Below are 27,543 nucleotides of genomic sequence, written 5' to 3'. Positions count from 1 at the left end.
AGCCAAACAGAGACATACCAGGGAATTCCTGCAGGCCTGGCATTCCAACCAGGACTCCGTCAACAAACACACTGAACTGGACCCAATAATACAAACCACTGAAGAACAAAGCCAGAAGTAAGACCAACCCCCAGCAAACTGAGGCATATAAATAACAAGCGGGATGGAAACCAACACTTCACTGGTGGTGCACTGACGATGTTACCCAGCAGGGTGACAAAATGTGTGCAATCAAACACACCAGCTTGGCAAGCAAGTCTACAACCTTGCCCTCCGGGCAATTAGCGATGGGCAATAAATGCTGGACCTTATCAGTGACTTTCATATCCCATGAACAAATAAATTGACAACGTAAAAGTAAGGTTGAATATTGAGGTAAAATGCAGTAATTTCTCAATGCACTGACGGGAATTCAACAACTGAAAAGAAATCTTATAGGAGTTCACAAATGAAGTTCGAGAATTAGAAAAATTTTTCTCTCCATAACATGACACCAATGTTAGCTTGCTAGGCACCATAAGGCTGTTGATACTTTACTCACAATACATTATATAATAGAAACATTCTGTTAATTCAACCAAGACCTTATTAAATGGCAGAGCAGACTCAACGAGCTGCATAACTTACTCCTGCTTCATTTTTTTATATTCTGCTTTTTCTTACTATACGGTTCCAGCTTTCTAATTATTACACACAAAATTTAATAATTTACTGCTAAACAGTTCTTAAAACCTTAATCCTAAAAAAATCAGTACAAATGCATGCATTCAAGAGTTATTCGAGTGCCAGGGGAAGATTAGCAAACATAAATATCTGTCTTTTGCAGGTGGAAACTGGACAATTTATGAAGGAAAGGAGAAATAGCAGAGGAGTTACATAAGTACTCTGTGTATGTCTTCACATAAGTGACACTAGAAGTCTCCCTGAAATAATAAAGATCAAATTATCTAGTTAGAGTGAGAATCTGAAGGAAATTAGTATTCATAAGGAAGTTGTGTAAGAGAAATAGAAACAGGATTATAGCAGCAGTATTAGGTCAGCCAACTCCAACGGCCTACTCCACTATTCAACCTTGTCATGACCAAATATCCAACTTGATACCCTGTTCCCACAATCTCCCCATACTCTTTGTTCCCTTTAGCCATAAGAACTGTATACAACACCTTCTCAAAAACATTCCAACATTCTGGCCTGAATCACTTTCTGTGACAGAGAATTCCACAGGCTCACCATTCTCTGAATGAAGAAATTTCGTCTCAGCTCTGTCCTAAATAGTCTACCCTATATTCTTAGACTGTGGCTCCTGGTTCTGAACTTCCTAGTCATTGCGAACATTCTTAATGCATTTACCTTGTCTAATACTGTTAGACTTATATATGTTTCTGTGAGATTCCCCCTTATTCTTTGAAACTCTAGTGAATATAGTCCTAACTGATAGTCTCTCTTCATATGTCAGTCCTTTCATAGAGTCATAGAGATGTACAGCACAGAAACAGGTCTTTCAGTCCAGCTCGTCCATGCCAACCAGATATCCTAAATTAATCTAGCCCTATTTACCAGCATTTGGCCCATATCCCTCTAAACCCTTCCCAGTCAAGTACCCATCCAGATGCCTTTTAAATGTTGTAATTGTACCAGCCTCCACCACTTCCTCTGGCAGCTCATTCCATACAAGCATCACCCTCTGCGTGAAGGAGTTGCCCCTCAGGTCCCTTTTATATCTTTCCCCTCTCATTTTAAACCTAGGCCCTCTCGTTCTGGACTCCCTTACTCTGGGAAAAAAAGATCTTGACTATTCATTCTATTCATGCCCTTCATTATTTTATGAACTTCAATAAGGTCACCCTTCAGCAGGTGAAGGGTGCTCCAGGGGAAATAGCCCCAGCCTATTCAGCCTCTCCCTACTGGTCCCTCCAAGCCTGGCAACGTCCTTGTAAACCTTTTCTGAACTCTTTCAAGTTTAACGACATCTTTCCTATAGCAGGGAGACCCCCAGGAGTCAGTCTGGTAAATCTTTGTCACATTCCCTCCATAGCCAGAACATCCTTCCTCAGATAAGGAGACCAAAACTGCACACAAAATGCCAGATGTGCTCTTACCAAAGTCCTGTATAATTGCAGCAAGACATCCTTTCTCCAGTACTGCAATCTTCTCACAACGAAGACTATCATACCTTTTACCTTCTTCACTGCCTGCTGCACCAGCATGCATATGTTCAGCGACTGGAGTACAAAGACATCCAGGCTTGGTTGCACCTCACCCTTTCTGAATCTATCACCTTCAGATAATATTCTGCTTTCCTAGTTTTGCTACCAAAGTAGATAAACTTGCATATATCCACATTACGCTTCATTTGCCATGCGTCTGTCCACGAACTCAACTTGTCCAAATCCAAATGAAGCATCTCTCCATCCTCCTCACAGCTCGACTCCCACCCAGCTTTGTGTCATCTGCAAACTTGGAGATATTACATTTAGCTTTTTTTTTAAATTCATTCACAGAATGAGGGTATCACTGGTTAGGTCAGCATTTTATTGCCTAACCCTAATTGCCCAGAGGGCAGTTAAGAATAGGTTTAGAGTCTGGAGTTTCCTTTCCTAAGGGACATGAGTGAATCAGATGGGTTTTCTCCCAACAATTGTTTTGTAGTCGCCATTAGAATTTATTGAATCCAAATTCCACCATCTGCCGTGGTGGGATTCAAACCCAGGTCTCCAGAATATTATCTGGGTCTCTGGATTAACAGTCCAGCGATAATACCACTAAGCCATCTCTTCCCTCTATAATTCCCTCCTCATTAACATATATTGTGAATAGCGGGGGTCCAAGCACTGATGCTACATTAAATCAATGGGACTGAAAGTTGACAAATCCCTGGGACCCAAAGACCTTCATCTGGAATGTTGAAAGACATAGCTAGAAGGTGCAAAGTAGTTGTCAAATGGTGAGAGGTTGGAAAATGGTAATGTCCAAAAGAACCTGGTGTCCTTGTTCATAAGACACTGAAAGCTCGCATGAAAGTGCAGCAAGCAATTTGAGGGCTGTTAGAAGCTCAATCTTTACATATGTTTGGGGATTGATAAGATTTTTGATTAACAATGGTTTACAGGGTTATGGGAAACACTGTTCAATCAGCATTGATGATATTGAATGTTGGCCAGGCTCAGGCTGACTGGCCTACTCCTGTTCCTTTGTTCTCATGTTCAAAGTTCCTAACAGACAAAACTAACTCACCAGATAGCAGTTTACTTTCAAAACTAAAACGATCTTGGCGATGGAATAATTGCACACAGATTCATGTCTACAATCCTCCACACTGCGACTACCACTTACATGTTAGCAATGTAGGCAAACATCCTGCAGAAACTAGACTGATGAGGACAAGAGATTCATCTAGGAATTCAATGTATTGATAACAGCAAACTATCAGTTAAACTAACTGAAGCCTGGGAGAAAACCTTTTGCCGATCCTGTCAACTGGGAATGGCATGTGACACGCAAGGGAAAAGAACTTCAATAGTTTAAAATTAAAAGCTTCTGATTTTTCTGCTTACGAACTTCTTTTTTACAATCTGTGTCAAGTAAGTAAACCAAGTAAAGGGATGCATACATTAATAACTTTCTGACAGTCAAAAATGCATTTACTGAAAAACTTACTTTACATCCACTGACAAAGTTATGACCCCAGAAGTTTGCAGCACATTTGTCGCATTTTTCTCCCACTGTATTTGGAGGGCAGATACACTGTCCGGTTTCTGAATCACAATGGTTGCCGACATGGGCACATTCACATGCTTTATAGAGAAATTAAAGAAATGAGTTAGCATTCCTGCTCTCTTTGACAACTTAGCTGTCAAGCATTTTAAAAACTATTTGCACAACATCTATGAACAAAGATTCTAAGATTTCAAATTTTTGTGGCAATGATTGATTACAATTGAGAAGGAATTCAAATTATGGATTCAGAATTCATTAGTCATAATTCATGGAGTTTTTTTCACTATACCCTTGTAGTAATGATGTTATCATATCAAAAATTTGAAGCTCATACTCAGTTTGCATCTGGAACAATAGTTACTGACTGAACAACAGCAAACCAAAGGCAGAATAAATCCTGCATCACAACATTGAAACAGTTTGCAGATACAGAGAATCAACATTGAAGCAATAATCTAATCTTGGGGTTGACATGTCAGTTATAAACCATATTATGCTGTTATGCCTTACAACGTAATCTAAAACCTTTCAATACAGAAGCTTTTTCAATTACCCTAAATTTTCTATAAAGCATAACAGTGTAATTTTGCACCTCAATATTACATGCCTGCTCTTCTCAGTATCCGTAATGCCATAAAATTACTGATGTTGAAATTATATGGTGGGTTAAGTGAGTTCAAATGCTCAAGACATCATCTAACATTCCTCTCCTAGAAAACAGCATTAACTCACTTAAAATAGAGGAGTTAATGCTTTTGCTAAAATAGTAGGATCATGAATTTGAAAAGGCGTGTAAGTATTTATGGTCTATTATCCTGCTGCCTAATTTCAAGGCAATTGCTCTTTACTGCTAACCTCTCCCTGGTCTGTGCATTGTCTTCACTTACTACTTTGCTTGATAGGCAATTTTAATGAATGGAAATAAGGAAGGAAACCATTTGTACACGTTAGGCAAAGTAACATAATTTCAGAATGAACTATATCATGTTCCTCTTATTAATTAATTTAGTTCTGAAATATATTCACTATTACCTTTGAGTAAAATAGTTAAGCAATGTTTACTCAGTGCAAGTTGATTCCACAATTCTTCCCTTAATATTTAGATTGGAACCAGTTATGACATCACAGTGTCATACACCTAGAATATTTGTCAAAATTATCCTGATCTCCTGTCACACATTTGGCAAAATTGTTAAATGATTATTTAATTTATTTAAACAGAAAGAAGTCATTCAACCCAGTGTGTCTGCATTAACTCTCTTCAAGAGCTACAGAGCTAGCCCCAAACTCTGTCCTTTCCCAGTACCCCTTCAATTTAATTCCTCATTCGATTCTTAACCAACTGTCTTTTATAAACCTGGATTGGATGTTGGGAAGTGCTGACATAACAGGACTCTGGAGGAACACTGATTCATTTCCGACCATGACTTGGCTATCTAAGGATCTCAATAGGCCCCAGGGGAGATATGCTGCCTAACACCATTCCTGCTGCTCACAAAACTTCAGATAGATTGGGGGTAGATAATGGGAAGGCCATGCCTTGGATTTTATGTTCCCCCCCCACCCCCGACCAAGTTTCAAACCTGTCACGGAACATAAAATTCAGAACACTGATTCATCTCCAGAAACCACATCCATCCAAGTCATTAGACTGCTGATATGTACAATCCCAAAAACTGACACTGAAACAACCATTCCAATCAACAATTCTTGATGGTGCTTATCCTCCATGAGTCTTAATCCCACTTGTCTGTCCATTATTCGGTTTTACCTGTCCAACATATTGACATGGTCTCTGCTTCAATAAGTAACTCCAGTAGTGAATTGGTAAACACAATGTGAGCACTTGTGAAGCTTTTTGGTTTATTTAAATCGCACTTCATCTCATAACTTTTGATTTGATTTATTATTGTCACATGCACCCAAGCACAGTGAAAAGTTTTGTTTTGTGTGCAGCATAAACATTGCCGTGAGTAAAGTGTGTCACATCAAATCTACTATAATGCATCTCTTAAAAAAAGTTAAATTAATTTACATACAAACACATCCTCCTTCTTGAAAGTGATAAAAGCCAAGAGCACATCGATCACATTTCTGCTCTGCCACTCCAGGCTGACATCTGCACTGGCCTTTATCATCACAGTCGAATGATTTTGATCCAAATGAATTGCAATTACAGGGTATACAGCCCCTTGAAGAATGCAGGTAATAAGTTTCACTCTAAAAAATGTAAGTAAATTGTTGTCAAGGATCTAACATAAATTGAGCCAAAAGATACAACAATATATGTGGTTCATTACAGGCACAGACTTCCCACTAATGGAATAAATCACAATTAAGTCACAAATCTTTGAATTCAAAATACAATAAATCAGTAAGTCTATATTTTCAGAATTATACATTTGTTTATACCACAAAAGAAATCATAGCACACAAAACAATTGCAGACATTAGTGAACGAATGTGTTTATCACTTGTTGGCCCATTGCTGTAACAAAAGCATTAACATATTTATTTTAATGCCATCATGATAAACACAAAATACTTTTAATTTTAATTCAGCCAATATGATTGAATGAGGCTTGAGATGAGTGTAATAACCAATATAACCAACATGTTTAAATACAAATATAAGTTATTGTCCCAAGTCATTTCTCATGGTGAATCAAAGAAGACACAATTTTATAAGATTAACAGCATTGCTTCATTCATGGAGCAAAGTATTATTCTGCTTCTGAAGATGATGACTATGCTAAATGCAATCAAATTTAATTAAATTCAACTAAATATTAAATTAGATCAAAGTTTCATTGCTATTCAAGTCAAACATTCTTTACCAATTCTTAAAGTATGATTGCATCAGAAGTTATAAATTTCTGGTTCCTGTGTATTTTCAATTGCTTAGGGATTTTTCCTTGCTTTGCAAATATCTACTTCTTCTGTTTGCTTTATTATATTAAAATTTGACACAATAGTGCATGACATAAAAAAAAAGTATTAAAATAATGCTTTTCATGATGACTGGATGTCTTGAAGTGCTGTATTGTCACTATTGCAATTTGGGAAACATGGCAGCCAGTTTGTGTTCAACAAATTCCCACAAACAGGAGGGTGATACTGACCAGATAATCCTAGTGTGTGTGTGGCTGATTGAGGCATACATAATGATCAGAACACCAAGTTAACTACCCTCCTCCTGTTTCCTCAAATAATACCACAAGATCTTATTCAGCCACATGAGCACATAGAAGGGGCCTTAAATGCACAATGCATCTGAAAAATAGTGCCTTCAAATAATGTCATCCTGCCTCAGTATAACACTAGAATGTCATCCTTCATTTTTAAACACAAGCTTCAGAGTGGGACTTAGACCCAGAACCTTGGTGCTACCAACTGAGCCACAGCTTACAATAACATGTTACAAAATACGATGTTTTTACAAGGCAGTGGGAATGATATGCTTTTTACTGACAAAAAGGAACAGTTGAAAGGGAACAATTGAATTATTCTGCTTTATTCATTTACAGACTCCAAATACTATTAAGTAATCACTGGGTGAGATTATTAAAAGTTCAAATATTGTTCATATTTATTGTTGGTTAAACTTGATAAAAGGTTGCAGTCATAGAGTCATGGAGTCATAGAGTCACAGAAACAGCACGGAAACAGACCCTTCAGTTCAACTTGTCCATGGCGACCAGATATCCCAAATTAATCTACTCCACTTTGCCAGCATTTGGCCTATATCCCTCTAAACCCTTCCTAGTCATGTACCCATACAGATGCCCTTTAAATGCTGTAATTGTACCAGCCTCCACAACTTCTTCTGGCAGCTCATTCCATACAATCATCACCCTCTGCGTGAAAAAGTTGCCCCTTTGGTTCCTTTTAGATCATTCCCCTCTCACCTTAAACCTATGGCCTCTAGTTTTGGATTTCCCCACCCGGGGAAAAGACCTTGTCTATTTACCCAATCCATGCCCTTCATGATTTTATAAACCAACATAAGGTCATCCCTCGGTCTCCAATGCGCCAGAGAAAACAGCCCCAGCCTGTTTAGCCTCTTTCTATAGCTCAAACCCTCCAATCCTGGCAACGTTCTTGTAAATCTTTTCCGAACCCTTTCAAGTTTCACAACATCCTTCTTACAGCAGGGAGACCAGAATTACATGCAGTATTCCAAAAGTGGCCTAATCAGTGTCCTGCCGCAACATGACCTCCTAACTCCTATAGTCAATGTACTGTCCAATAAAGGCAAGCATACCAAATGCCTTCTTCACGATCCTATTGACTTGAAACTTCACTTTCACTCCAATATTTTTTGTTCCCATACAATCCTTGCATGTTTTCAGTCATAATGCTTCATTCAAATTTTCATGTCACAGAGGATCAAAACATGGTTTATCATCAGAAGATATATATACACATGTATATGCATACATATATCATTATAATACATATGGAGCAGTATATTTAATTCAGGTACGAGTGGGGTAGGGGTGGACAATGTTGATGGTAGCTGTAGGTCTGGGAGCTAAGCCAGAGGAGTCAGAAACTTTTTATGACTCTTTGATTCAATTACAGATGAAGAAGATCAAGGATGAAATTCCTTCCTGGAGACCAAATATCAGAATCTCGATATGAAGAAATCTTTTTCTGATTTGCCCCTCAAGCCTCAGAACTTCAAGCGGCAATTGGATCTCATGTAAGCTCCAACTCACCTTATTTATACACCACCTTCAATTTTTCACTGCTTTACCAATGTATTAGATGACGCAAATTCTCATCATGGGAATCAGAGCAGGTACTTAGCAACTGCAGCTTGCTGATGGTGTGCCCCGGCCATCATCCAACTACTGTTTCACAACATTGTCACTATATGTGCCATGATCACTGTTCTCCTCAACCCTTCATCCACCCATGTCGATATGGGCAAGCGACTAGCTTCACCAGATCATCATGCCATCCCTTAGACCAACTCATTGACTACGTCAGGCCTTCCACACTTCTTTCTGCAGCTCAGGGACATCCATGCCTGAGAGGCTGTCAACTTCTATGCAGTTCTTACTGAATATTTAGCGCACACTCACTGACTCCACTCACTAATGGGCTACTTATTGGTCACACTGGCTTTTAGCACAATAAGAGGCCGACAGCTTTTAGCAGTGGGCAGCACTGAACTGGCAAGGAGATGGGCGTGATTCTATGTGGCACTGGGCTAGGTCAATGTCAAACCTTCAGCACGTGCCAGCAGTTTATGTGGCAAATCCTACATGTGCTTTAAGAAATTGCCATGTGTGAAAGTCAAAGGAGAGCAGGCTTAGGGGAGTGAAGGAAGACCACCATTAGGTCAGGGGGTAATGTCACAGTTAGTCAAAGGACTTGTCTAATTCCAGTCCATGTGGTTGGCTGGGGTCAGTCAGGCACTCGGTCTTATTAGAGTCTGAGGATCCATGTCATCGTAATTGGAAGATGGGGCCACAGTCAGCTCTGGAGGTCATGTGGAATCAGTCTGGCCATTACAGGTAGGTCAAGGTGCTGTGGAGACACAAGTCCAGGGGATGGATCAATTTCTCATTACAATGAGACAAAGGGAGGAACTAAGTATAATGGAAGTGGATGGAAGAATAGCTAGTGGTAATACATGAGCAGGAGGGGTGATGCACTGTCCCTATTGAGTGAGTAGGAAGTGCAGCAGCAGGAAGACTTTGGAGTTTTGCAAGGTGAAGTGATGACAGGCATTGAGCGAACATGATTCATGTTGAGAGTTGCAATCCATGAGCCTTGCTCTTGGGTGTGTGGAATGGCAGAGTTGTGAGCAAAATGTAGTAAAGAGAAGAGGCATCACCTCTCTTTGTGGAGTGCAGAATATCACTGACCATCCTCCTGAACTGAACCCAGGACACAGCACTGACCTAAGCTGCAATTTGGATCCAGGCTGGGTTGGTCTGGTGTCACGGCCTTCTGGGGCTCTATGTAAGAAAAAAGATTGCTGTCCTCTCCATCATCCCATCTCCCACAACCTCTGCAAAGTAGGGAGTGAGCTTTCCCTTTCTCTGAGTTGCCATGAATGTGGAGGCTCTGAGATGACAGAGTGAGGACCAGTCCTGGCTTGTAGAGCTTGAAGTGATGTGTAACTGTGCTTTAAATAGGATGCCAGAGATGGGATAGCCAGAAGATCGCAGCAGTTATCATGTACATTGCCCCTCCAGCCACACAACTAGTCAAGAAAGGCACCCAACAACCCAGCTGCTTGTGGTAATAAAGCAAAGAATGGAAGACTACATGAGAAGAGTCACTTCCAGTCATGGTGGGCTGGGCACCATGAACCCCACACCATAAACACTACAAGGGAAAATGAATAAGCTCTGCCCCCAAGTCTTGGACAATTTTCTAAACATTGGAAGCAATGCTCCATAAGATCATCCAAACATTACTGTTAACAATAGCTGCTAGAATAAAATAGTCAAAACACAACAGCAGCACAAAAGGATGAGCATTGTCAAATGAAGAGAAATGTGATAAAGAAGTGAGGTTATAGTGCATTACTCTGCTGAGCACTAAGCTGTATGCAGTTTAACAAAAATGTACTTACAATGCTGCTGCAATGAATTCTAATATATTTTGTTCTAGTTTCAAAAACATGATGTCTTCTCGGTCCTTAGGGATTGAGGTGAATTCCTTCTGCTGTAGTTTTCTGGGTTCTGAGAAAGCCAACAAATTGAACGCACAATCCACAGATTCTGCTTAATGTCCAGTGGATGGTGTTTGGAGGGTCAAGTAGATGAGTTGGTGGGGTTTTGTGCACCCTCCCTGATGTTTCGACATTGCCTCCATGTGCTCCTGACAAAGTCTGTCTGTAGGTTAGGCTCTAATTCTCAAATGAACTTCCTCCACTTTGGTCAGTCAGAAGTCAGGAATGTCGATGGGTTAGCAGGAATGTCTGACCTCTTCACAGACGCTCTGAGGACATACTTAACATATTTCCCTTTCCTGAGGTAAACTATGTATGGGCTCAAAATGCTGCCCTAGCCAGCAACACCCACTGATTGCAAAAGAATACATCAAACAAATTATTAGGTTTGATTCTTCACCTAGAAATGTACACAGATGTAGTGGCCTAGAATCCAGCTGGAAAACTGGGGGAGCACGCCTCCACTTGGGCGGGTTATCCTGCAGCAATTAAGGAGACAATGGGCCATTAACTGGTTCAGTGCAATACTTCCAGCTCAGTCTAGAGGAAGCCAATCAGAATGGCTCCATCAATGGAGTTGGATGAGACGTTAACCTCGGGTCTTTTCCAGGGCCAAACTGAAAGAGGTATTGAAGGGTGTGAGGTCCAGGTAATGGAGAGCTTTGCATAGGGGAGCACTTGGTGGAGGTGCAGTTCCATAGGAATAGACCTTCAACTGGACATTGGACAAGTCTGAAGCAGCTCACAAAGAAGTTGTTGGGTCCACCTCCATTCGCAGGTAAAACACCTGCTGGTGGGGTGGGGTGGGAGTGGTGATAGGTATAAGACTGCTGCCATGATACTTGATTTTACATTGCCCCACTACCTTCTCTTACCACCTTGAAGGTGTCCCCTTTGAGTTCTTGAATGCAACCTTTGAGTTCTGTTACTTTACCGATCATCAAATTGAGTAATCATTGTCCAAAAGAAATGTTGGGTTTATACTTTACACAAAGCATTTAATGGTGAGATTAAATAGAATCAGGGCAAATAGAACATAGAACGTAGCACATTACAGCGCAGTACAGGCCCTTTGGCCCTCGATGTTGCGCCGACCTGTGAAACCAATCTGAAGCCCATCTAACCTACACTATTCCATTATCATCCATATGTTTATCCAATGACCATTTAAATGCCCTTAAAGTTGGCGAGTCTTCTACTTTTGCAGGCAGGGCATTCCACGCCCTTACTACTCTCTGAGTAAAGAACCTACCTCTGACATCTGTCCTATATCTATCACCCCTCAATTTAAAGCTATGTCCCATCATGCTAGCCATCACCATCCGAGGAAAAAGGCTCTCGCTGTCCACCCTATCTAATCCTCTGATCATCTTGTATGTCTCTATTAAGTCAACTCTTAACCTTCTTCTCTCTAACGAAAACAGCCTCAAGTCCCTCAGCCTTTCCTCATAAGACCTTCCCTCCATACCAGGCAACATCTGGTAAATCTCCTCTGCACCCTTTCCAATGCTTCCACATCCTTCCTATAATGCGGTGACCAGAACTGCACGCAATACTCCAAGTGCGGCCGCACCAGAGTTTTGTACAGCTGCAACATGACCTCATGGTTCCGAAACTCAATCCCTCTACCAATAAAACCTAACATATCGTATGCCTTCTTAACAACGTTATCAACCTGGGTGGCAACTTTCAGTGATCTATGCACATGGACACTGAGATCTCTCTGCTCATCCACACTACCAAGAATCTTACCATTAGCCCAAAGGATGATTAAGTTTAGAAATTAATGGAATGAATGTACTTGCAATGTCATAGTCTGGAAATAAATGTGGTACATTTGATACATTAAAATGAGATGTTATATTTGTACACTTTAGGGGAAAGTGAAGTAAATTTTGGAATATGCATTGTACTACACATATGTTCGCATCATAGTTGAATTATCCCTATTAGTATCTGGGAAGTCTTCTCAATTTTAACCTAATGGATCAATTAATAAATAAAACATTGTAATTTGATTGGCATTTCAGTCTAGTACTTTTCATCTCTGTATCAGGATTCAACCAAGAGTACTGCAGACTAACTCAATTCACACCATGCAAAACCACTAATTTTCAAGCACGCAATCAGCAAAAACTTGAAATATTCAAATTCTCATCAGTAGTGATTCCAAGCAAAAGAAAAATTGCAGAAATTATGCAAATGAAATTACATTTACTGCTTCTGCACCTTTTTATGGAGTAACACATGACATGGGATTGGAAAAAATTCCATATAGCTCAAAACATCACTTTTACTGAGGAAGTAATATCTTAAATGATTCTTTTATCTTTAAAAGCATGGAATTCTGCATCAGATCCTTGGCTACCAATCGTAATGGAGCAAAATGCAAAAAGAATAATGGGCTCTGAACAACAGAATTTTTTTGTTTCTCAATGGGATGTGAACATCACAGGAATCCAACACTAACTGTCCATTTTAACTGCCCTGGAGAAAGTGGCATTGAGCTGCCTTCTTGAACTCATACAGTCTTGGGTGTCGGAGCACCCACTGTGCTGTGAAGAAGGGAACTCCAGGATTTGGACCATTATCCTGAAGGTATGGTGATATATTTCAGAATGGTTTGTGACTTGGAGGGAAACTTGCAGAATGTCATTATCCTTAATAATGGATAATTCCAGGTTAGTAAATGTTATGGGTTTGGAAGGTGTTTCCAATGAAGCCTTGGTGAGTTACTGCAGTACATCTTGTAGATGGTGCGCCAGTGGTGGAGGCAATCAATCTTGCCATTAGTGGATATGGTACCAATCAATTGAGTTGCTTTGTCCCACATGGTGCCAAGCTTCTTGAGCATTATTGGAGTTGCACCCATCCAGGCAAGTAGACAGCATTCCATTCTAGTCCTGATCTATGCTTTGTAGGTGCACATTGAGGAGACAGGAGGTGAATAATTCCCTATAGAATCTCAGTTTCTGATCTGCTCTTGCAACTACTATATTTATATGGCTGGTCCACTACAACTTTTGGTGAATAGTAATCCTGCAGGCTTTTCTGTAGTTGAAGATTTGGCAATCATAATGCCATTGAAGTTCAAAGATAGATTCTCTCATATTGGTTATAAAATTTTTCATCATTAGAATCATTTCTGTGACAAATGTTTTCATGTCAACAGAAGTTTGATTGTAAAATATGTATATAATCTGGAGCTTAGCTCATTATTTCTTCTGGTGATGCTCAGAAAGAATACTTGTAAAATAGATTGTGGTCAATGAAGCACTTCTCAATTCATGTGTTTCCCTATAACCATTGTGAAGAAAATTAGATAGCTCAAGTCTTAGCTAGTATTGTCACTGTTAAGCATAATTCTATTTTAAGACACAGACTAGGTTAAGCTTAACACATCCACCACCTTCTTGGCCGTAACACTGAGGCATTTTGAGGCCTGGATGCCATTTGCCTGTGAGCTCTAATGGAAGCTGGGTAACCTGTTTGTTAATTTGTTAGTGATGGCCAGGTAAGATATAAGCCAGGTTCCAAGACTCAAACTGGAAGAACTGCGGATGCTGCAAATCAGGAACAAAAACAGAAGTTGTTGGAAAAGCTCAGCAGATCTTGCAGCATCTGTGAAAAGAAGAGTTAAGTTTCGGGTCCAGTGACCCTTCCTCAGAAGTTCTGAGGAAAGGTCACTTGACCCGAAACGTTAACTCTGATTTTCTCTCCACAGATGCTGCCAGGCTTGCTGAGCTTTTCCAGCTGAATGTCTGGTCAGCACTGAAGAGCATGAGGTGATCCTCAAAATGGTTGATAACAAGGTGTAGAGCTGGATGAACACAGCAGGCCAACCAGCATCAGAGGAGCAGGAAAGCTGACGTTTCGGGTCTAGACCCTTCCTCAGAAATTTTTCTGAATTCTGAAGAAGGGTCTAGACCTGAAATGTCAGCCTTCCTGCTCCTCTGATGCTGCTTGGCCTGCTGTGTTCATCCAACTCTACAGCTTATTATCTCAGATTCTCCAGCATCGGCAGTTCCTACTATCCCTAGAAATGGTTGCTTGTTCAGCTCTTTCTGACCCCAACAGGAATTTTAAAGAAAAACATCCCAGAGCCATTTTCTTAAGGGTCTCCACTGGTCCCTTTAAGGATCCTACCCAAGATGGTGGCAATTCAAATATATTAATAAACGTGGTGACTAGTGAACAGACTTTTTTTTTCAGGTTGTTGTTACCCTGCTTATATCCAGCAGGGGGCTCGGAAAATCAATTCTGTTGCAGAAGAATGTGACCCTGAGGAAGGAATGGTCCAATCTCTGCTCAACAAAGCCCTGTGCAATCATGTTTCAAACATTACATCCTGGCTGTTTCCACTCCAAAAGTTTTGAATGTATTCTCACAGGTAGCAGCACTGTGTTCTTTTTTTGAACACAATTTTAATTGGAATTTCTTCTACTTCTCTTGAGAATGATTCATTTTACTAATGACTGCATTTGTTCTTTATTCTGATGTTGAAAACTATTGTCTTAATTTAATACCACTATTTTCCACTTGAGCTTTCAGTGTCTGATGATTGGTAATGGTACTATCAAAAATCATTTCTGTGACCATTTATAAGAGCTTTCTTTTTATTCAGATGCTTATTCTGAAATATTGCTAACAATAAACAGGAAATTACTGAAAATTTATTGAAATAATGGAACACAATTTCGTGAGGCAATTTCCATCCATCATTTCATATTAAACATTGATTTTAAATTTACTGACACAGCGGAAACTGCAACGCAATTTATTTTGAAGGAAAACTATGTAAAATTTTCGCTAAATGTCTACTTTATGTGATCTGTTGCATTCACAAGAGTGTAAGGAACGGTTTAACTATTGTACTCAGAGTCAGCATCAAACACATGCTGATCAGGTTTTGCACAGGTATGAACTTGCAGAATAAGCCTCAACCTCTTAATCATGGAACTGCATGGAACTCAAAAAATGTCCTCCAGCATAATAGCAGCATTTTCTATTTATAAAGCAGACTACCAGGTACTGTAAGTACTGCAACTTTCTGCCAAATTCTGGACTGTTTTATGCTTGGCGCCATGCCTGATAGAAATTAGGCTCGGCCTGTCCCAGTTTGTTTAATACGGTACACTATCGCCAGCAAAGGACAGAAAACATTCACAATATCTATTTGATTTGGATTTAAATGTAGATTTAAAATCTTTAATGTTGTATTGCTCCATAAAAATGTGCAATTGCATCAGTATTTCAAAAATATTACACGTCTCTCAAAAGGGAAATGCAATTGCTTTTCTTAATCCACACTACAAGTATGAAGGCAGACACAGCACACAGGCATCATGCACTTTTACCCCTCTGGCAGAGGCTGTAGCAGGCTTGTATGCACCCCGTGGACAGCCACCAATGCCTGTTGCCCACCATCGTCGACGTTGGTTTTGAACTGATTTCGCCATCTCTGAACCCTCATCGTATTGCTGTTCATGGAGCTGCCTGCTGAGAGTGCAGTGCTTCCCCAAGAAACCTGGTTTACAGATACATGTCCCTGTTTGGTCACACCGGAGTGACATGGAACCGATGGGACTGCACAGGCATGGCATGCAAACCTTCTTTTCATGATCCCACCAGCAGTTGGGCTTTAAAGTATGCAGAACAATACATAAAAGAAAACACAAGATGAAAGCATAAGCACATGACCAAACAAGTATGAATAATTTTCAAAAAGAAACAAAGATCTGTGGATGTTGCAAGTCAGAAACAAAAACAGAAATTGCTGGGAAAACACAGCAGGTCTGCCAGCATCTGTGGAGAGAAAGCAAAGTTAATGTTTCCATTAAAGCTCTGAAGAAGGGTCACTGGACCCAAAACATTAAATCTGCTTTCTCTCCACAGATGCTGCCAGACTTGCTGAGTTTTTCCAGCAATTTCTACGTAAACTTTCAATACTCTCCCAAACTACTATGAGATGAGCAAAGACATGTTAAGCTCTTATAATAAAAGAAACAGAATTAAATGGAACTTTGAACATATTTCAAGTTATTCAAAAATTACAGTATTGAAGTAAAACCTCAGTATTGATTGATTTCTTTCAAATTTTTTTTCATTTGTTTTAGTCCCACAGATTAAAGAAAGAGCTTCCATTTCTACAGCGCTGTTCACAACCTCAAGACATCTCAATTCACTTTACAGCCAATGAAGGATTGCCACTGTTGTAATGTTGGAAATGTACTGCAACAAACAATCTTCCAGTCTCCTGGGAATGCTGCTCTGAAAAGGTGGAGGTGGATTTGCTGTCACCCTCCCACTAGGGTAAGGACCTACAGGGTTTGTTTGGTTAGTATGGTAGAGGAAAACTTCTTGCTACTCGAAGGAGGAGATGCTCTTGCCTTAAACAAGATGTAATTTATTGCATTGACATTGTTAAAGAGTCTGGATTGTAGATCTTACACTTTGAGATTTTAACCAGTTCTCTCAACAAGCCTATATGACTTCATCATAGTAGGTGGTGTTTAAGACATTCCGCAGTATTAAGACTTGCAGACTTTTTTGCCCTTATACAGCAAGTGGAATGGAGGGTGAGATAGTGATGCTTCCTCTGGTGAACTCCTCATTTCAACTTTATTGCCAAAAAAACTGAGATCATCGAACTTTCTACGAATGTAGGAAAATAAGAGACAAATAATTGTTATAAAGCTGTAATTCTGCAACTCATTGAAATAGGCAGTATACATATGTATGTGGGTATATACGCCATTTTGGATACTTGTGATGTTTGGTCTGACAAAAAGAGAAGAAAAGAACTCTACTATTTAGAACAATCCGATTTTTAGATGTAATCGTGTAGACGAGTATTGCCCTCTAACTAATACAATGTGTGTTAAAGGACAAAATGGCGATCCCATGATCAGATGGGGAGCAGTGCTCAAGGAGAATGTAAGCCATTGGGATTACAATGTTGTTTTCTAAGATTGAATAAGTTCTCTTCAAGCATAATTTCCTTAGTCAGAGTGTTATGTCGCTGAACTTTTGTCACAATTTATTTAAAAACACTTTTTCCAAATGTTATTTTCAAATTTTAATCAGGAACTTGTTGTTTCAATCTTAAATTCATTACCAGCTATCAGGAAAATATCAACACATTGCACTTTTGAAAAATAATTTAATTCACAGCACTATTTTTTCCAAATTTGTAACTCCTAACTTAAGGCTTCCTCAAGAAAACTTAAACTATTGATTTATAAGTTATGAAAGTGAAGGAATGTAGAAAACATCAAAATTCAACTTATCTAAATCAAAAATGATACTCAAATATAAAATGCAACAAAGACATTGATTGATTTACATATTTATATGAATTCACTTATTACCTGGCAATATTATGTTGGAGCTATATAACACTTTGGTTAGGTCACAATTACAGTACTGTGTACACTTCTGGTCAACACACTATAGGAAGGATGTGATTGCACTGGACGAGGTGCAGAGCAGATTCACCAGGATATTCCTGGGTTTAGCTTTGAAGAGAAGTGGGATTAGCTTGGATTTTGTCTTCTTGAGAGCTGAGAAGATTAAAGGGGGGTACCTACATAAAATTATGAGGAACACGGGCAGAGTGGACAGAAAGCAACTGTTCCCTTAGCAGAAGGGTCAATAACAAGGAGGAACACTTTCAAGGTGAAAGGTGAGGTTTACAGGGGATTTAAGGAAAGTTTTTTTTTCCCATACAGAGAGTGAATGGGAATCTGGAATGCACTGCCTGAGAGGGTAATAGAGGCAGATGGCCTCACAGCCTTTAAAAAGTACTTGGATGAGCACCTGAAGTGTCATAATATTCAAAACTATGGGCCAAGTGCTGGAAAGTGGGACTAGTGTAGATTTAGAGCTTTTTTGTCAGTTCAGACTCTGTGAGCCAAAGGCCTTCTTCTGTATTATATGATTCTGTGATTTACATGTGATCTTAGAGAAACTATTTAAATGTATGATGTACTATAGTTGAGTATAAAATGGAGCATGGTTGAGAGTTATCCAGAGGTTAGTATACTTTTCTAACCATTACATAATATCATTGCAGTTTTAACATGGATTAATTTCTGATTAATCACAAATTAAAACTACAATGCTTAAGTGAGGCTTGATACTATTTCCACACTCAGCAGAGCCAAAACAGACTGCATGGTCTACTGCAGGGAAAACAGGACATGGGATTATAGGCAGTAACAAATGCAACAGAAGAGTGTGTGTGTGTGTACCAATGTAAAGTCACAATTTTTGGTTCTAGATCTTGATTTAATTTAAACTCAATTATTTGATACAATCAGAAGGTTCCTGTACTACTTAATTTAAGTGCTGCAGGGTAAGTGTAAATGTATATGAACTTGCCAAGTAATAGGTAACTATTGCTATGTTGAACTGTTAAAGATATTTCAAAACTCCATTGTGTAACGTTATCACATAAATGCATAACGTGTTTGTCAAGTTGCTTGCTCTGTTAATTTACTGGCAATTTTAACAATTCATTTGAATTGTGTTCAAACTGCATGAAAAGTAATTTCAATAATGCTATAAGGAGTTCACAAGTGGACAAGATTCCGGTACTTAAATCAAGCACCCATTGCCACCACTCCGTGGTGTCCTGGCTGCAGTATGCACAGTTAAATGGCACTACTGCCAGTGAATTGAAGGTTCTAGCTGGTCTGAAAGTCATGAGAAGTGGTCTGTGGGGCCACCAGATGTGAGACTGTAAACTTGAAAATAAACTGACCTGCTCATAGGATATCCTTTAAATGTGGGTTCTAGTTTCACCATTCACAAAGTCAAGATGTCTTTTTTCTTTCAAAGAATTAGTCATCGATTTACAATGCAGATAGTGCTGGAACAGTGAAGAAACTCCCAGCCTCTCAATATCATGGATTTTGGAAATGTAAAATCTGTTCCTTACCAGACACATGGAAAACCCTCATGCACTGCTGTTACTGGCATATTTGAGTTCTGACAGATTGTTTTTTGTCAATCTAATAAATCTGTTACTAACATACCACGGACAGATGTGGATTTTCATTCTGTTACTTTAATTCTATCCTCAGAGGAAAACATACCTTTTAATTTACTCTCTGTAGACAGAATTGTAGTTATAAGAGATGTCAAATACATTTTTGCGTAAGTGTTTGAATTTCTAGAAGCCATACCTACCAAACAATGATCGCATTGTCTTCCTGCAACATTGTGTTTGCACTGGCACTGTCCGGTCTGCTTGTCACAGAGCTCAGCAATGGACCCGTTGACATGACAGTCACAGGCTTGAAAAAAAAGAAAATGGTCATTATTACAAAATAAGCTAAACTCATTATGCTGAAGTTAAATAAAATCACATTTCATACGTCTATCAACATATCGATGTTCAAGTGATATCACACAGAAGCTCCTAATTTGTATTCTGGCAGAGGGTCTCTTGAACTGGTGTACTAAAGAACAAGAAAGAAATTACTTTTCAATGAAAAACATGATGACCTTGTGTTATAACCTTAGTGTCAATGTGAAGTGGTTCTGGACATAGATAAATCTCAATAATTAGTTCAGTTGTCTGATATCTGCAAACTCTAAAAGAAAAACTGTGAGAAAACCTTTGACAGCGTGTGCATGAGGAGTCGCGTACAACATTTGCAAATTCATTCTTTGTTTGCAAGAATAAGACCAGCATGGTAAAACCTGTGAATAAACTGGGTGAAATTGTGACAACTGGGGTGATTTTGTGTGGAGTACATATCAGGCAGATCATGCGCAGAGCAAGCACTAGTGGGCTTGAAGGAATCAGAATGGTATCCATGTTGTTTTTATGACCAGGTCTGATTTGCCTTCATTTGTCAATTATTCGATGTGAAACCAATTGGGAGGGCAGGTTATCCAATAGGGCAATTACTACTTAAAGCCATTGAGCATCATCTTAAGGAGGTGATTTTTATAAAGTTGAAATTTAGCCAGCAAAACTGCACAGCAACAGGCAAAATTATTTTTGACAGGACACCAGGGTTTTCTGGAGATGCCAATTGAACAAGTAGTTTGCAGAATGCAGGTACTTTCTTCAGTGCAAGACCAGGTGTGCAGGAAAGAATCAGCATAATTTTAAACATGTTGCCTGGTCTCCCATAAATAGTTTCAACTGGGCTTCACAATTAGTGAAATGTAAGTTCAGTTGTGAAAATGCAGATTTTAAAAGTTTGGCTGCATTGAACCTCCACTGTTTAAGACAGATATAGTTAAAATGCCATGATCACAGTCTTTTTTTTTGCCAAAAACCTTCTTGTTCCTGGGAAGCCTGGCAGAACTGATTCCAAAACAAGTTTTTGTGTCTGCTACACAATCAAGAAATCAGGTTGTTATAATTAGAGGTAAAGGATAATCCATGGTGTCTAATACAACAGTTCTTTTTGCCAATTATGACTGGTCTCCCTGCTATAGGAAAAATGTTATGAAACCTGAAAGTGTTCAGAAAAGATTTACATGGATGTTGCCAGGCTTGGAGGGTTTGAGCTATAGGGATAGACTAAATAGGCTGGGGCTATTTTCCCTGAAGTGTTGGAGGCTCAGGGGTGATCTTACAGAAGTTTATAAAATCACAAGGGGCATGGATAGGGTGACGAGTCAAGGTCTCTTCCTCAGGGTGAATGAGTCTAAAACTAGACGATATAGGTGTAAGGTGAGAGGAGAAAGATTTAAAAGGGACCTAAGGGGTAACATTTTCATGCAGAGGATGGTGCATGTATGGAATGATCTGCAAGATGAAGCGGTGGAAGCTGGTATAGTTACTACATCTAAAAGGCATCTGGATGGGTATATGAATAGGAAGGGTTTACAAGCATATTAGCCAAATATTAGCAAATGGGACTAGATTAATTTAGGATATCTGATCAGCACGGATGAGTTCAACTGAAGGGTCTCTTTCTGTGCTGTACATCTCTAAGTCTCTTTAACATCTTTATAGATATTGAGGAACAAAAACACCTCTGAAAATGCACTTATCATTTAGTCCATTAATATTCCGATTTAATATTACAGTTTGGACACAGAATCTGTTGAAGACATTAGATAGCAGGCCTATAATGCAAATATGTCACTGAGAATTTGTCTTCTTTAATTGTTAAAGTCTGGAATATTAACAACTGAGTTATGAGTGTCTTGGTACAACTAACGATGTGTCAAAGTACTGCTTAGTTTCCATTCAGTTACAAAATACAACTGTATACTGTTCGACCTTGAATGCTTTTACTACTTGTAGGATATGAATTTTAAATTTGCAGAGCTATCCAATCATAATTATTGACTGGGTTTGGCTAAATTGAAAAGAGAAGACAGATTTTACAGGCTGGTGGATAGGCTTTGAAAAAAATTCATACGTCTCAATAACTATGCAAAACACAAAAATTATTTCCTCACACTTAAGTCTTGGGTTATACAGAACAGAAACAGACCCTTCAGTCAAAATTGTCCATGCCGACCAGATATCCTAAAATGATTTAGTCCCAATTGCTAGCATTTGGCCCATATCCCTCTAAACCCTTCCTATTCATATACCCATCCAGATGCCTTTTAAATGTTGTAATTGTATTAGCCTCCACCACTTCCTCTGGCAGCTCATTCCATACACAAACCATCCCTGCATGAAAATGTTGCCCCTCAGGACCCTTTTAAATCTTTTCCCTGTTACCTTAAACCTATGCCCTCTAGTTTTGGACTCCCCTCCCCTGGGAAAAAAGACCTTGGCTATTCACCCCATCCATGCTGCTCATCATTTTATAAACCTCTATAAGGGTTACCCCTCAGTCTCCAATGCTCCAGGGAAGAAAAGCTCCCAGCTATTCAGCCCCTCCCTATAATTTAAACCCTCCAACTCCAGCAACATCCTTGTAAATCTTTTCTGAAACCTTTCAAGTTTTAGAACAGTCCCTGTCCCTAATCTAGAAAGATATTAAGACTTATATATTTTCCAAGTTTTCTCACAGTAAATAGCAAGATATTTCTATTAGTATTTACGTGACCATATAGTTGGGTATTTGTCAGCCGCCCAATTTTAATACTAAAAATGCTATAATCTAGGTAATTAGTTGTAAGATTTAAAAATATTGAAATATCTGCATTTGTGAATATGTTATTGTGACCTCAAGATTTTCCAAATTACTTTCTAATCGATAAATCATATCCAAAATGCATTATTGTTTAATAATGTATCTTGAATTGTGACAACAGTTTTTAATCAAAACTATTATGGATAAGTAGAAGCTACAATAATGAAAAATGCATGGGTCATTGCTTGCTTTGGTGCCATCAAGGATTTACTAATGAATCTGAAAATTCTAAATGGTTTATCAGAAGGAAGTATGGCATGTTGTAAGCAAAGTTACAGTCGACTCCTGTACGCACAGACTTATTTCATCCCTATTTTAATAACATAAATTTCTTCCAGCCCGTGTTTTCAATAGTTGACAGAATAACATAATCAAAAGGAGACAATGGGGCAATTTTCATAGCACTTTTAATGTTCACATTCCTACTGTAATTAAAAATATAATAAAGACATTTTCATTCAAACAGCTGTGAATCCTGCTGAGATTTGAATACAATGGAGTTCTAGATAGTCAAAGCACAGCAAAGGGACAGAAAATTAGCAATTTTGTTGCTGTTGTTTGGTTTCTTTTGTGGATTTCTTTTTGCAATTGACAGCTCTTTGAATTCTTCAATAATAGAAGGAAGAGCATAAATGATAAACCAGATTGGTTATGTGCTCTGGCTTAAAGATAGCTTTGAAAATGTAACGCAAATAATAGCGAAAGAACAGGTGGATCCCACTGTTCATTTTATATCATGCTGATTTATCAGCATACAATAACACAAAAGATACCAGCACGGAGGCATCCTTTATTTTGATTTTTTTTTGCTCATGGTGGCAGCAGCAAATTATCTCATCCAGGTGCAAGCTTATAAATGGCACCAATCGTCAACTCAGATGGTCTGATGATTTAAAAAGATTGGCCTAGCTGTGTTGAATTATTGTTGTAAATGCACTACCATTTGAAAGTGACAAATAAACAGACCAGAGCTCCAGCACCACGTGCTCAGGATAGTGAATGAGGTGCAGCAGCCCATAACACAGTTGATAGGGATCTGAAAAACCTGTCCAGGATGAAAATGACATGGACTGGGCTCGAGTTTTGTCAATTCATAAAACATTTAAACAAAAATATCATGTCAGTTATTCTTTGAAGCGCCTTTGCATTCCGTTCCCAGTTAATAAGTTAAATTTCAGTTTCTTACACAATACTGATTTGACTTCAAATCAATGTATTATACACAAAGGTAAATAAGGAAGTGTTTAGCAGCCCTGAGAGGGTGCATCATCATTGTGATCTATTACTTTTACACTAAATAAAATGGCGACTGGATCAGGGAAGCATTTTAAAATAGATAAGTACTTATCAAAATTACCACACATCTACCTAGATCTTTTTCCATTGGAATAAGAGGTTTGCGAACTGAAAGAAGCAAGTGGTTTCAAAATGTAACGGTTGGGCTTTTTAAAACAGAGCCAACAAGTTATTTGCATTGTGGATGGAAATACTTTGTGCTGATAGAAGTCACCATTTAATGACTAATTCTTGCTCTTTCTCATTGCTGTCAAAGTCCATGGGGTTGCCTTTCAAATATTTACTCATGTTTGAATACCTTCCCTGCTGCAAGTGCACTTTCAGTAATTCTGACATGCACTTTTCGAATCGATGTTACCAATTGTAATCATAAACATTGTAAAGTTATAGACAACTAAAGGCCAATTCTGGATGCTTCATTACTCATCACTCTGATTTTATTTTGCCACTGGTTCTTTTAACTGAAACAATTAAAATTTAAAATACAGTCCAATTTAAACGGCTGCTAGAACTATTACACTCAGAAATTGGGAGCAGAAGTAGGCCATTTGGACCTTCAAGCCTGCTCTGCCATTCAATAAGATCTTGGCTGATCTGTGCATGTTTCAAATTCCACATTCCTGACAAACCCCAATAACCTTTGATTCCCTTACCTACCAAGAAGCCATCTACCGCTACCTTAAAATTGCCCTGCCACTCTCACTTCTTCCACCTCACAAGCCACACGTTTACACTACAAGCCATAAAATGATGTAGGATAAATGGGCCTCCTCCAGTCTAACAAATGAGAAATCCATCACATGTATCCCTTCTGGTTCATGCAGGATTTACCACTTAAAAGCATGAAGGTGGAGATGATCTTGTTTTATTCTAACTTTATGCAGCCATGTTTTGTTTTAAGCTCAAAATTATACATTCAAAACTATTTCCAATTACCACCTGCCCAAAGGACCGTCAGTTATTTTAACTTGTCACATTTAAGAATCAAATACCAAATCAAGGATGAAACATACTTACGCCGGCAATTCCGGGCTACAACAGCATCTCCAAAGAAACCTTCAGCACATTGATCACAGAACTGACCAGAAATTCCCTCAATACAACGTAAACATTCTCCTGTCAAAGAATTGCAGCTGCCAGGCACAGACAGATCAAGGTTACCATTGCATTGGCAGGGTTGGCATAATCCACCTGGTTTGTTAGGCCGTCCAAAGAAGCCTTCAGAACACCTGGTTAACAAAAGCAAAATTCAAACTTAATTTTCCGGATATAATCACATTCCTTACCTGTAATACATTCCTGGAAATTGGATTGAAATGGTTTCATAGTCTCCTCATTATAAGGTTCAGGTATCAAATTTAAAAACAGACATCGCTGGAAAGTTTAGCAGGTCTGGCAGCATCTGTAAAGAAAAATCAGAGCTAACGTTTTGGGTCCAGTGACCCTTCCTCAGAATGGGACGTCGGACTCGGAAAATGGTCTACAAAGTGAGATGAATCTATGCCTATTCCTGTGATGCTGGTAGGTCAGCATATCTGGCCACCTGATGTTGCAGGAGCAAGGAATGGGAAAAGAAGACTGACAATGAAGAAATATCACACTCACAGTCATCAGCTCAGATACTGACACTAAACCGACTTTAGAGGCAGGCTCAGAAGCAGATTTGCACGGAGTGAGAGACTAGACATGAATAGCCTACATCCTCAGCAGGGAACAGGATAAGGCAAATGTTAATTTACTGGAGGAGGAGGATAATGGCAGCGAGAACCTCCTGAGTAAAACAGAGACACTGTGTACACACTGGTCATTGCTGAGGTTGAGATTGGAAAAATGCTCCCTGCTGTCTTTGGGCCAATATGACCTCCTGCAGAAAGCACTCTTGCCATTCACCCCTCACAGTCTTGTCCACCAGCCATGCCTATCATATTGCAGGCCAAAGGAGTCAGAAACTAATCCACACATGACTTCTGAAAGAACTCTTGAAGTCAGAACCAAGACCTGTGCCGTACTACTACTCGTGGGCGTAGACAACTTTAAAAGCAGTACAAACCTTAAACACTTCTACTAACGCGTCAATAAAAATCAATCAACAATTAACCCGGGAGTCATTGAAGGTATTTGCATAGAGTCCTTCTTGCTGCTGAACAGAGGTTCAGCTTGGTAGGTGCTAGTTGGAGCATTAAGGTCAACAAAAACACCACTAGCATCACATCAGCATCACGGTCTGCCAACAGCGTTTACTTCTAAACCACATTCCCTTTACTCATTACTAAAGTAAGTTCTAGCCCAGATAGTACCATGTGAAAACACAAAATGCAGACCCCTTTTTGGAACTGTAACAGCTCCCATCTCATTAAAAATACATCACAATGTAACTTCAATTTGTGGTATCTTAATCATAAACATGAAATCCAGCATGACATTCAAACTCTATTCCATTAACCTATGTTTCACAGATTTCAGCCTGTGATTTTTTTAATCTGCATAGGTGAATTAACATTTTTTTTCCTTTGTAATACTTAATGAACTACTTGTGAGTTGTGAAACAATGATTATTTAAGATATATCTATGGCCATTTGTCTACTATTAGTGCTAACAGCTTGTAAAGTTTTGTAAAGTTAACAACGGTAAGATCCAAAATCTAGCTTACTTGGTAGCGCATGAATTGCTTAAAGGTAACTCAGTCAATGGTGTAACATTTTTTTCTCATTTCACACTTTATTACATTCTTGTTCCAAATATCACACAAATTTCCACATCTCATCAACAATCAGAATGATTGGAGACTTAAGTGTGAACAGTAGAAGAAATACCACCTACAATGAACTTGGGTGGAGCAATTAAAGACCAAAATAATTTTCTCATTGGGATGTGAGTATTCTGTTTGATTAAGTCAACCAAGAGTAGAATGTCTCAAGCCACATTCCAATAGAATCAGTCACAGGGAAACAGACCCTTTGGTCCAAATCGTCCAGCCAACCAGATATCCTAAAGTGTACAGCATTAGTTTGTACTAATTAAGCAAGTATGTGAATTCCTCCCTGAGTTTTTGTAGCATCCTGTTGTATCATAATGCACAGTGAAATGATGGAATAGTTCAATCCAAGACAGCTCTGACGTAAAATCAAAATCAAAACTCTGTAGCAGTAGGGTGCCAGAAATCTGAAGTAAAAACACAAAATGCTGGAAACACTGAGGAGGTCAGACATTTGTTTTTCTGCACAGCTGCTGCCTGATCTGCCAAGTGTTTGTTGGATTTTCCCTTCTTACTTCTGAATTAAAGTAACGCTTTGTGACCTTCTCAAGCTCAAACCAGTTTGCTCTAAGTACTGAAATACTGAATGTATTCTGTATACTTGCAAAAGAAAGCAGACATACGATGGTGTTTAACACAGTAGGTAATCGTTTGACAAACCACTCAGGAAATTTGGTTCAAGGGCTATTCTAGTGGTGTGAGATGCAGTTACAAGAAAATTGTTATGATCTAGATATGAAAGAAAATTCTCTTTCTTCCAATTACAGTAATTATTTACACATGCCACAGTGTATCCATCATGACATTGCAACAACTCTTCACATGTAGTCAGTAATGAATCTGACTCCATGATTTAGACAATGCATTGATAAATTAAGTTTAATATGTGCAGGACTTTGCATGCTTCATCTTCAACCTTTCTTCAACACTGCACAGATGAATGTTTAAATGCAGAATA

General features: G+C 38.9%; 1 protein-coding gene across 1 annotated transcript in view; it reads right to left on the bottom strand.

The window, feature by feature from the left end:
- LOC109914682 (laminin subunit alpha-2-like) overlaps positions 1 to 27,543 on the bottom strand; it is a 378,683-nt gene that overhangs the window by 140,634 nt on the left and 210,506 nt on the right. The window contains exons 19-23 of the mRNA XM_048597042.1: positions 24,847 to 25,058; positions 19,604 to 19,710; positions 15,769 to 16,050; positions 5,757 to 5,937; positions 3,658 to 3,794 (exon numbers count right to left, since the gene is read on the bottom strand). Coding sequence (XP_048452999.1) covers positions 3,658 to 3,794; positions 5,757 to 5,937; positions 15,769 to 16,050; positions 19,604 to 19,710; positions 24,847 to 25,058 — 919 coding nt within the window. The remainder of the gene's footprint in view (positions 1 to 3,657; positions 3,795 to 5,756; positions 5,938 to 15,768; positions 16,051 to 19,603; positions 19,711 to 24,846; positions 25,059 to 27,543) is intronic.

Source organism: Rhincodon typus, chromosome 5, assembly GCF_021869965.1.
Source record: "Rhincodon typus isolate 14 chromosome 5, sRhiTyp1.1, whole genome shotgun sequence".
Classification (NCBI taxonomy): Eukaryota; Metazoa; Chordata; class Chondrichthyes; order Orectolobiformes; family Rhincodontidae; genus Rhincodon; species Rhincodon typus.
Note: the sequence above shows the minus strand (reverse complement) of the source record. Positions and strands in the feature narration are given on the sequence as shown.